A 12,494-nucleotide genomic window follows, 5' to 3' on the forward strand; every position below is an offset into this window, starting at 1 on the left:
TTGTTATTTATGATATAATCACTACTTTGGCAAATAATACTACGTTTCCATCTTTTGCACAACTTGATGTGCTAGGTGTCTGTTTTTAATGTAATACACTTCTAGTTTCCTAGAGGCGATTCTATAGGACTTGAACACACACACACACACACACACACACACTTTTTCGTGACGTGCGCGTGCACATGTGCAGGCACATCCCTCCCTCCCCAAATAAAGTGCTTGGAACATGAACCTACTTACATTTATGGAGTTTTATGAATCCAAATATTTTTGTTCACCAATAACTTTCACAATGTTCCAAAACTTTGAAAACTGTATACCCAGAGTAAAAAAGAGAAATGAAATGAAGCATTCTCCAATATCAAATACAGCTAATTGTCATAATGTATAGTGTTGGAAATTTGTGGCATGGTGTAAGAGATTACATAGAAGGTTTACATATAAGTAGGGAGAGACAGTGACTTGGACACAATGACAAAGATGTTAGTCACGTTACAGAAATTTACAAGGCTGGAAAACTAGAAAGTATTTCCTGATTCTGCATATACAAAGCTTCATTTTAAATACCACGGCAACTAATACATTTCATTAACCCAAAAGCCAAATCAGTGGAGCCCTAGAATCAAGTTATCTGTGAGCCTAAGGTTTATGTCAACTGTAGGACATGTGGGCATTTTCGTTGAGGCACTCCTTCATTCCATAACATGGTCAGCTCTCCACGCCTCCAGGCCAAAAAAATTAGTGAGCCTAAAGGACAGAGCAGACACACCAGTGAGAAACCTGTATCATAACCTGGGATAGACTAGACTGCCACACAAATGCAAAAGATGCAAATATATTGCCAAGCAGCTCTGACTGCAGGAAAAACAACTTAAGCCATTTCCTTACATCAACTATACTTAAAAAGGCATTTCTCTCATTCTACTAAACCTTCCTATGCCACACGTAATATAGCAAATATCTTGCATCAGTCATTGGATCGTCAGTCATATTTTCTGGAAGTACCTCCCCTCACTATAGATTAAGATCTCTTCAAAATCCATAGGCATACTCTGCATTGCATACATCTAATTGATGAAATTTCTTCCATGTCTAGGATGATCCTCAAGCTTCTAACAAGCCATTTCTAAGTATAGTGAAATAAAAAAACATTGAAAACCTTCACCCTTTTCCATTAATTATACTAACGGCAGATTGTGAAGTTCTCTCTCTTTCATTCGATGCTCCTATGCCACGCCTAGTATTGCATTGGATACTTGGTATCATGATTGGGTTCTTTGAAAAGAACTCTCAAAATTGAAACGTTTCACAAAAAGTCCAGCATAAAGGACAACATGTTGTGCTATATAAGACCAACATAGGGGACAGTTGACCTTCCTAAACCTCTCTCTCTCTCTCTCTCTCTCTCTCTCTCTCTCTCTCATATGATGGTTGTGTCTTTTGACACGGTTGTGTGTTTTTGACGTAGGAGCGTGACCTCTGAACAAAGAGGGCAGGCAACATTAGTCAAGGTGTTCAATTTACCTCATGCAGAACTTGAAAGCCCCACGCAAAGACACAATGTGTACCCTTGACGAATTTCACAAGGAATCCCACAAGCGCATGCTCGATTGTCTAAACCTCAAGGGAATCTCTAGAGTAGGGGCTGACAACCAAGGAAGAGGCATATACAACCGACGAATACCTCTCACCGTGATGATACAGAAGATACCTGCAGTCCAGGCCTTGCGAAAACACTCCCACCTTTCAATGGTCGCTCTAGACCCTGGAGTCCCAAGCTCCTAGGTGGTGCGTAGGGTGTGGATGATATCCTAGTAGATGGCAATGAGGGTGGCTGTCGGGGGAACTTGATGCCCTCCCGTTACAAATCTGCAGCAGACAACCCGGATGTTCCAAGCAGTGATGTTGGACACTGTCTATCAGAGGCTGTCCTTGGGTGAGGGTGAAGGCCATAGGCGGGCGGGAGGAGTCACATCGTACACCTCTGTCCTCAGAACGTGTTGGCCTTGAATCCTGTAGACTAGGGAACTGGGTTGATGGAGAAGGCGTTTCCTACCTCTGTCAGCCATGCCAGCCATCCCCCAAGTGAAGTCTTGCTACATCCTTTGCACACTAGCCACACTCTGGATGGCTTTCAACCATATCCTCTACGCTACTGGGCAGCCCCAAAGACAATACGGATTTGTCTTCAGGCTTTGCCTGCACACAGAAGGCATCTACCATCCACCTGCATCTCCTCCAACCATAGACCAATAGGCAGTCCTCCATGGGGTACCATCCAGAAGAAGAGATCTTCTGGGGCCTAAGGCTGGTCCACAGATGTGACCAAAAGCGGAAAATCGCCTCCAAGGGAGCCTCCTGCTCCAAGTAATGGTGCTCTCTTGAGTGGGCTGACATCCACCGCCAATCTGAGTGGTATAAGAGAAAAAGGGTGTCGAGAGATTGGATGCAAATGTTCCACATGTTAGCGTGGATCAGCCTGCAGTTTTTGATCATGCACATTCCTTGGTAAGCCCTCAACATGAGGTGAATTGGACAGTAAGTCGTCAATACGAGGCAGTCCCATCTACTTCAGCACTATTTGATTCTAGTGTTGTACAACCATCACATTTATGCATGGATTCGACTCCATCCTTTGCCACAGATGCTCAACTCTATCCGAGTGCCCTAAGCGAACTAGCCAAAAGTACTCGAATCTCTCCAAAAGGCCAGCCCTCCCATAACCATAGATGCCACCTCCCCCCTCCTACCTTGCCGAAACTAGAATTGGTAGATGGTCTAGTTCTTGCCTGGATTGGCCCCCACTCTGACCCTTTGCCACTCAAGGGATCCAAAAACCCGACCGCATCCAAGTCTCTCACAATCTCTGATTGGAGGAGAACTCTAGGCCCTACTTTGTAAAGTTTGCACCGGAAGAAGCCAAGAGACTACTGCAGAATTGAATCACAAGAGGAAACCCGGTCCTTGAGAACTGTCCATACCAGTTGGTGGAGGGACAAGGGGCTGCGGGATCGCGGCCTTAATCTCTATCATCCATGTGCTTGCCCGCCTCAAATGAGAAGAGTGTCCTCTCGTGCCTCTATCTCTGCAGGGAGGCACCTCCAAGTCCCAAAGGACCTAGCTCGACCGTTGTCCCACTGTGCCCCAACCAATGCATGTCCGCTGCCCCGGCATATATTCCTCCTAATCCCATACCTTGGGGTGCCACATGAGCGACTACCTCTCAAACTCCTTCGGACAGAGAGGGGTGGACCAAACAAGTCCACTACACAACCGCTGCCAAACCCTATGAAGGGTCCGCAACAACGAGGAGCCTCTTAGAAAATCCATGTATAGGAGCGTTGCCACTGTCCTATGCAGGAGGTGTTCCTGAGAAGCCCTCATTGAAGCAAGAGCTTCCAAGGCTCAGAGCTTGGAGTGAGACCTCTTACCACTAGCTTGCCCAAGGGAGTTCTGCATCTCTAGGTCAATGATGCCAAGTCCTCCCACTATGGTAGGATCACCGTATGCCAAGCAACCCTGGTCTAGTGTTTTGCATACCATCTGATCGTGCCCACAAGATCGGATGGTACGATTCTAGGAATCAGAGCTTGGGGTGAGACCTCATACCACTAGCTTGCCCAAGGGAACTCAGCTCTACATCTCTAGGTCAATGATGCCAAGTCCTCCCTTTGACTGTGATAGGATCACCGTCTACCAAGCAACCCGGGCTCTAGTGTTCCGCATACCATCCAATCTTGCGCACAATGTCTTGCCCACAAGAAACGGGCTTGAGCTGCCCCATGCACCCCCTGTGGAAAACACTAAAATGAGGCTATGTACCATGCTGTCGCCAAGAAGACATGATTGACCACAAGGGCTCTACCTACTAGAGAAAGTTTAGTCGAGCTCTAGTACAAAAGCTTGCCCTAATGCACAATCCAATACTGTGGCAATCTATTGCTCTGCTAAAATGTCAATGCCAACCTGGCAGCATAGATATATATATATATTTCTTCATGAAAGAGACTTCTATTAAGTATGAAAAAAACCCGCATGAGCAAGCTCATTGCGGAAATACATCATTCTGGGCATGAGAAAAAACATTGTAGAGGAGTTAATAAAAACTCAAAAAGAGCTGGAGAGAAACCAAGGTTGAGGCTGAAAATGCCACCCAACCCTGATGTAGTCTCTGAGAAAAAGGGTGAGCCTCTCCATTCCGAAAGGAATATAACCCTCCTGGTAGAAGCTGCCCAAGAGGACTCCTGGATGCTCGCCCAACTGGCCATCAAAGTATGAATAGTATCAGCCCAAATACTGGCCAAAGTATGAGAAGGGTGGACTTGTGATCCATCTAAGGCCTCTGTGCATCTGGCCCTCCAGATCTGCCAAGCAATAATAATACTAGCCAGTATCTCCCAGGCAGAATCCACATCAGCATGATGGTCTATACCAGGAGATAGGCACATCCTCCACAGAGTAAAAGTCAATTGGGTGTCATCGAATGGAGATGGCCCACGAGACATCCTGCCACTCATAGAAAATCTGAGGTCTTCACAAAGAGAGCCAAGCCAATTTTTCCATGGCTCATCCCCCAGCAAAAAGCCTCTATTCACAACCTTGCAAAGCAAGGCCTTGCATTCCATATCTGGATCTATGATGTTGAGGACCCCTTCCTGCATGGGAAGGATCAAGGTCTCCAAAGCCACCCTGGCAAGAGTGTATCTTGTGCCATCTATCCCACTCCATAAAAAAATTCTTATAGGCCTAATGAGCTGAGCGATGCATTCCCTGGAGCTGCACCAACAAGAGCAAACATACCAAGCCATGGCCAGCAGAACCTAGTTGACAACCACCACCCTGGATGCAAGGTCCAACCTGGCTGAACTCCAGAAAAGGAGTTTCCTCCTAATACTCTCCAACACCGGAGCAAACTACTGCGAAGAAGAGATACCCATACCGACTTGGCATCCTAAATATTTGACTGACACACCCCTTTGAGTCCAAGTGAAGCCCAAATCAGCCCCCCAGTCCGGAGTGTCATCGTCACTCATCCAAAAGCCATTGGACTTATTCCAATTAATGTGAGCACCTACTGCAATACAAAACAAGTCCAAGGCTGTCTTGAAAGAAGTAAGAGTCTAAGGGGAGGCCTCCCAGAAGATAGTAGTGTCATCTGCTAGCTCACAATCGACAAGGTCCTTCTCCTATCTGAGCGGTAGTCTGAGCTTAAGAATGTCAACTCAAGATCTGAGAAAAATGCTCATAGCCTCAGCCACAAATAGGAAAAGAAAGAGGCAAGAGGGCATCCCTGATAAACTGATCAGGAGATCTGAAATCTATCTCCCCTGACCCCTCCTATAAGTACCTAGTTGTGGGCTCATCTATACAAGGCTGAAACCCCTCTGATCCATGTATCTGAAAACCGAAAATGATGAAGGCTGCCTTCCAAGAAATCCCAATCTACCCTTTCATATTCTTTTTTCAAAGTCCAAGAGTAGAATGGCTATCTTTTGTCCACTATGCATGGCCCACTCAGAAGCTTCCCAAAAAGAGCATATACTATAAAAAATTCTTCTGCCATGAACAAATCCCGTCTGCGTATCATGAATAAGATCTGGAAGTATGGGATGCAAATGCAAGCTGATTGCTTTTGCCAGGATTTTATAGCAAGTGCTCAATACAGTGATAGCAACATAGATATCTCGTTGTGTGCCCTCCCGTACCCCCTCTAGGATCTCCTCAATGCCCTTCACCAAAAGTATTGTGTCACCTGCAAACTATGAATCCAAAAACTCCTCAGTTGCCGCAAGGAAACCAACTGATTTAGTTTAGTTGATGTTGGTCCCCCAGGCCAAACAGTACAACAATTGAGGAAGCTAAATAGTACGGCGATTGTGGAAACCAACTGATTTAGTCCAGTTGATCCTGGTCCCTCGTGCCAAACAATACCTTGCTAGGGCTCCCCGTACCCCCTCTAGGCTCTCCTTGATACCCTTCACCAAAAGTACCGTGTCATTTGCAAACTCTGAATCCAAAAGCTCCTCCTCTTGGCCAATCAAGAGCCACATCCTAGTGAGGCCCGCTGCCTAGGAAGGTAGAAAGGGGCTCAAAGCCTTTGCTACAAAGAGAAAGAGGAAGGAGGCATTCTTGTCAAACTGAGGGAGAAAGAGTAAAGGCATCCTTGTCAAACTGAGGGAGAAAGAGTAAAGGCCTCTCCCATGTGGCCACCAATGAGCATCCGATTGGCGCTCCCTACAAGGACGCATCCTTGTCAAACTGAGGGAGAAAGAGTAAAGGCCTCTCCCATGTGGCCACCAATGAGCATCTGATTGGCGCTCCCTACATACATAGTCGAGACCCCTCCAATCCACCTCTTTGAGAAACCCACCCTCAGCATAGTGCCCTCTAGAATGGACCACTCCACCTTGTCATAAGCCTTCTCGAACTCCAGAGAAGGATCGTGACAAGTTGAGACCCCTGTGCCCAATCCACTACCTCCCAAAAGGTGAAGATGTTGTCCAGGATGCTGCACTCCTGAAGAAAACCTTTCTGTGTGTCGCAGATGATATCAACGAGATGAGGCCCCAACTGCAAACTCAAGGCCTAAACTAAGATCTTGTAGGTAGTATCCAACAAGATGATCAGTCTTTACTTACGAATGTCAGACCTGTCTCCCCACCTCAAGATCAAAAAAATCCAACCACGACTCAAGGACTGCGGGAGAGTATGTATCAAAAATCTCCTGAAAAGCCAATCAAAAAGAGGTGAGGATATGTTCCTACAAGTTCCTAAAGAAGGATGGAGTCAAACCATCCTCCCCAAGGCAATTCTAAGGCGGCAGGGGCTTGAGGGCATCTAGAGCTCCAATGAATTGTGCCTCTAACTGCTTGCTCAAGCTCTAGGGGACCACTACCGCAATCTGATCCCACACTACCTCTCGGGCTGCCACAACCTATGGAAAGTCCTCCTTGGACTGAAACAATGATCGATAGAAGTCTGTCGTCATCTCAAGGATCTCATGTGGGTCCATATGCATCTGCTCGCTCGCATCCCTTAACCCCTGAAGCTGAGTCCTAGCTGAACATGGTCCAGTGATTTAAAAGAACTATTTGGTCATCTTGTCTCCTTATTGGACCCACCTGGCTCCAAAAGAGTGATAGGAAAACTCGACATGTCGAACCTCTACAATCCTTGCCCTCTCATACTGAACCCCCTTCCGAGGGAGTCCACGACGGGGCTGCTCTAAGCGAAGTACAATCGGGAATTGATCTAAAATTATCATGCTTCCCAAAATATCCATATGAACTGCTCCCACATGCTCCTCTTAGCACCTGGCATATCTAAGAAAGAAACCCCTCCCTGCTTGTCCTCCACAAACTCAAGGTTGTTGGAATCACCTCCAACAACCCAAGAGTTGATAGTCGTGAGGCTCTCAGTCAAACGTCTCCAGAAGGCAGTGTGTTACTGTTTGCAAGCTAGAGGGGTATACATTTAGGATCCCAACCTTGGAATCCCCATCAGCAGATCCATCCAAACTACTTAACCTGTGATAAGCTCTCCCTAGTCCAACATGTTGGCGGCCATTGCCTAAGAAACCGAGATACAAACCCCACCACTCCTTCCTATTATGGGAGACCAAACCTCAGGGCCCCTCCTGGAAGGAACGACGGCGGCAACTAATATTTGATACTGAAAACATGTGCTCCTGGATCAACAGAAAATCCATTGGCCACCCTACCACAGCCCTCTACAACTATTGACGCAGTATCAACGATTGTGGTTGCTGAGGTGTACGATCATGGAGCCTTGCATGTTCCAACTAACTATGGCCCAGCCCATGGGTAGGAAGGGGGGTGCCGAACAACACCCTCCTATGAGTGGGACTACATCTAATTTCTATGACTTAGAAGGGAGCTTCGATGGAGAATAGTCCTCGTCCATGCTGCGGCGCGTCAGAGGCATGGTGGGCTTGATGCCAACCTTCAAAGTCCACTGCATCATGAAGGAAGCCTCCACTCCAAGTCGTCTACCACACTGTTGTAGCGGCTAGTGAGTGTCATGTGTAAGCTGAACCTCTAGCCCCACCTACAGTACCACTACTACTACACCCAAGCCTCTCCTGTCCGGTAAGAAGCCCAACATATAGATGGTTGTGTCTCCGGGGGTAATCCACAAGTCTTTTCCCTAAGGTACTAGCCGCTCCTCCATATGAAGCATCTGGTCCCACATCATGAGATCGAAAAGCACCATGGTCCAATTCTCCTCTCCAATAGACGCAACGTTGACACCCCAAAAAGGCCGTGAGGAGGAATGGTGAACCAAATGCACCATTGTGTACAGTTCTGTTGACTTCATGCTGCCCTTGTCTCTCAGTACAGACCTGCAAATGCATCAGAGAAAAGTTGCGGGAGATTGTAGCGAGCATCACTGCCAGGAATATATGGAGACCTAGAGGCTATTGATGGGACCGAGGTCCACCATGGCCAGTATCGAGACAGATATCGTACACACTTTGATGGCTATTTGGTCAAGGATGCATGGATCTTCTAGGTCTTCTTCCGCCATAGGAGGACGATCTCTTTCAGATAGTGGAGGGGTTGTCCTTTCTTGTCTGAGACCATCACAGACATGATTTACAGTCTTGGTTCTTATCAAAATTTTCATTTGTTCAAACTTTTTGAGTGGTATATTACCACCGGTTTTTCATGCTCCGAATGATGTATTTAAGCCTTGACTTTCTTCTCTCGGCTGTTTTTTTCATACTTAATAGAATTCTATTTCAAGGGAAAGGGGACAAAACTTTTAAGCTCATTTTTTCAGCACTGTCCAACCACAATTAAAGCCATATTTGGTGAGTTAAAGGTATTTTGAAGACATTTTCAAATGGAGAGCAAATCTTTTCAGTATGGCTGTGATGTAATAACCTCGACTGAGGAAGCAGGAGGAATAAGTCTTGAGAATCTCAGAAGAGGATGCATCCTATGGTATCAAGTTGCTTATTAAAGGTTGTCATATCATTTTTATTTGGGTGCAGCCAAAATCTTGCAAACTAGGTGGGAAATGGAAGGACTTGCCCTGGCAAGAGAGACTATTAATCCTTCAAGGATTAACAGAACATAGAATCTTTCTGCTCCAGTGAAACAAGGAAGAATTCTGGGAGAAATGTAGATGGGAAAAGAAGTTGGACATATTGAAATAAAGCAAGCCTGGCACAACCAGTTTTTTTAGGAGAATGACATCCATCTTGGGGAATATGGTCCACAGGTAGCCTTTAGACTACATAGGAAGATTATGGTCTTGACCTATGGGGCCCTACCTTCAGCGGTGGATGTGCATGCGAGACTCCAGTTATAAAGGCAAAGTTCAGGCTTTCAGAGAGGGGCTTGCAGGGAGCCAAGCAGGGTAAGAGTGTTGATTAGCCAATCAATCCCACTGTATCTTTGATATGTGTGATTGACCATTGAAGCTGACGAGATGGTACCAGATCTTTGAAAGTCTCTAGGATTGCTTAAAGCTCAAGAGATTTAAAGAGGATGCAGCAGAGAAAGTAATTTTGGTTGGTGAGACTCAAGATCTTGGAAGATGACTTCCTTTCCAACTGTATTTTTGGCATGGAGATTGATTGATAGGCAGCAAATACAACAAAAAGCATGCTGTTGTCATTAAAGTTGATGTGGAAATGCATAGAGACAATGAGAAATCTATTTTGGATTTGTCCCTATAGTAAGCAGTTTTGGAAGCTAGGTGGAAAACTCTCCAACGTTTGCTTTTCAAGGGATGTCTAAGGAAAGAATAGAAGGAAGCAGGGGGCACACGCTTCAAGACAAGGGCACTTGAGTGCCACTGAGTAGTTATCCCTGCAGGATCCATAACTCAATGGGCTTGGAAGAGGTTGCCTGTCAAGGCATGGTGGGAACGGCCCTTAAGGGGTTATCTCTCAACAGGAGACAGATGAGTGAGTATATGCTAGTCCTGCTCACTTGCCACAAGGCTTGTTGGAGAAACATACCACCTTTTTGTAAATAATAATTTGAAGGGTGATCCTTGGTAATAAAATCCACCCATTCAGGCGGGTGGAGGATACATCTCCAAAAATGCTCTCCTATTCGGCTTTAGTGTGTTAGAAGGAGATAGGGCCTCCTAAAGCATGCAGCATTGACGTTTGAGCTTCCTCCCTCACATTGTGCACTCACATGACAGTTAAACTATTCCATATGGAAAATTTGAGGCTATCCTGCAAAGACTGAGCAATGGAAAATGCTCTATATCAAAATTTAACACACACTGAATCTTTCCGCAAGAGCAACGGTTTCAGTCAAAGTCCATGCCAGATGCAGCATTAAGCTCATGTAAACTTACCAAGTGTGAAAGGAACAATGTAGAGCAAAGCTGGTTGACCCTGCCCATCCATTAAATTGAGTGCTACATATGTAATGAATAATCCTGCAATTATAAGGAACCAAAAAATGTCAGGGACCAAAAACTTGCATTAAGATGAGCTTCTCAATGCAAGAGCACTTTACAGCTTGCATATACGAATACATGGCTGATTCTGACACGAATCAGTTTTAAGTGGGAATCGTATAGCCAATGACAATGGAAGTTGAAAACTGACAGTTAACCACAAATAAGATGGTACAAATTAGATAATCTTTTTTTCAAGAGGGGTACTCACCAAATCCATAGCCTACTAAAAGCCACAGAAAATAGCCACTCCGAAGACTCTTATTGGTAGCAACATCAAATCTGCAAGGCAAAACACCATTAAACTTCAGAAGCTTTACCATTATGCAGGTCATGTAGAAAGAACATTTTCCAAGTAGAGAAACTGTTGGTGTCCTTTGTAAAAACAAACACGCTTCAAGTAAAAAAACCCTTGGGTGTGCTTTGTATAACTTGTAATCCTCTTCCCTGCAAAACACCCTTTTTCATCCCACAACATAAAGAAGAAACCTTATAATACCTTTTTGCAAGTGAGATTAGGAGGCCTGGTAGAAGTATGTCCCCAAAACCTATTATACTGTAGCCTCCCCAAGGATCAAAAATTCTGGGTATCTTTAGCAGCATAGGTATGCCATCCTCCCCACTTTTATCACCTCGAGCAACCTGTTCAAAGATCAATAGCATATGTAACCTAAAAAACTATATCATCTGCTGCACTTTCCCCTTGTTGACAGAATATAGGATACAGTTACACAATGATAAAAAATAGAAAGAGAATATATGGCTTCTCCCCAACTTAAACAAGCCATGACAGGAATATACACCAAACACAGCTGAGATAAACAACATTTCAAAGCATAACCTAGAAGAAAAACGATTTTTAAAGAAAAAAACCTAAAACAAAGCCTAATAGAGTCACGAGCTTGTAAAATCTGTTAACAATGTCACTAGCATTCGGATTGTGGTACTCGTTCATCCGTTGTGGATTTTGGTAGGGCACAGAAACAGCCGGGTCTCGACATACAATCCTATACTCTCGGGGCATTGCTTGCTTGTTCGTTACAAGCACTTTCTTGAATCCCCTAACCAGAGACCTAGCAACTGCTGACTGATTGACTGAACAAACTCAATGAGAACCATGGGCAGCCCCAAAGAACCAGGTGTTGTGCTATCACTCCAATGATCCACTTTTCCGACCACACCCCTATTATCTATCGACTCAAATTGGCATCACCACTTCTTGTTTCTAGATCATCAAATTGCCAGATATCATTCTTTAAGCTGGAGATTCTTTTCACCCCCCTAACTGTCTGGCACGCTGTTACAGACCTTACAAGCTTTTCCCTGCTTGACACCCACTGCTAGCTCCCGTCCCTTTGAGCTGCCTCCTTCCCTCTCTTGTGTCTTGGCTTCCTGCCTGTCTGCTCCCTGCCCCTTTACTTCCCCATCCAGCCCTTGATGAGCTGTTTACAGCCTGCTTTGGACCATTACTCAGCCCATTTTCTGGGCTGATTTTGCCAGCCTATGTTGGCTTTCCAGCCCGTTTTGGGCTTCAGCAAGGCCGTACAGAGGCCTTGCCTCCTCTTTGTGCCACTTCGGGCCAGCATAGCCCCCCGCACTGGGTGCTAGGGCTATTACCGCCTTTCTAAGGCCTCGTCCCCTCTTTCTGTCACCAGTCCTTCGCTCCAGTCCCTTGTTCTGTTTCGCCAGCCTTAGGGCTGGACCTTTGCCCTTTCCGGGCCATGAGCAGGCCCCAAACTGGCCGACCCCTTGTAGGCTCCTTTCCTCAACCCCCTCTTTTGTCCTCCTTTTCCCTCTTCCCACACCTATCCCGTTCCCCTTTTTCTTTCCCTTCTTCCCATTACTAGCAAGTGGTGCTTCTTGCTTGACAAATGGGACAGAGATCCAAAAGGGGACCCTTTGGTTTGGCCAAAGGGGCTCACATGGCAGCCCTCAACACCTCAGCCATCCAGAACTCCCTTTCCATGGAAGACAAACAACAAGTGCATTGTGATGAAGGCCAAAACTGGCTAGTTGGGGGTTAGGACTGATTGGGCTAGGGGTTG

General features: G+C 45.7%; 1 protein-coding gene across 1 annotated transcript in view; it reads right to left on the minus strand.

Annotated features, from left to right (window-relative positions):
- Positions 1 to 329: 329 nt before the first annotated feature.
- Positions 330 to 12,494, minus strand: part of SPPL2 (SIGNAL PEPTIDE PEPTIDASE-LIKE 2) — a 136,807-nt gene continuing 124,642 nt past the window's right edge. Inside the window, exons 11-14 of the mRNA XM_087397133.1 lie at positions 10,949 to 11,091; positions 10,661 to 10,731; positions 10,345 to 10,428; positions 330 to 750 (exon numbers count right to left, since the gene is read on the minus strand). Coding sequence (XP_087253259.1) covers positions 650 to 750; positions 10,345 to 10,428; positions 10,661 to 10,731; positions 10,949 to 11,091 — 399 coding nt within the window. The 3' untranslated portion in view covers positions 330 to 649. The remainder of the gene's footprint in view (positions 751 to 10,344; positions 10,429 to 10,660; positions 10,732 to 10,948; positions 11,092 to 12,494) is intronic.

The sequence above is a fragment of the Dipteris shenzhenensis genome, chromosome 26 (genome assembly GCF_047967505.1).
Source record: "Dipteris shenzhenensis isolate YYH24624 ecotype China chromosome 26, Dip_SZ_1.0, whole genome shotgun sequence".
NCBI classification, from domain to species: Eukaryota; Viridiplantae; Streptophyta; class Polypodiopsida; order Gleicheniales; family Dipteridaceae; genus Dipteris; species Dipteris shenzhenensis.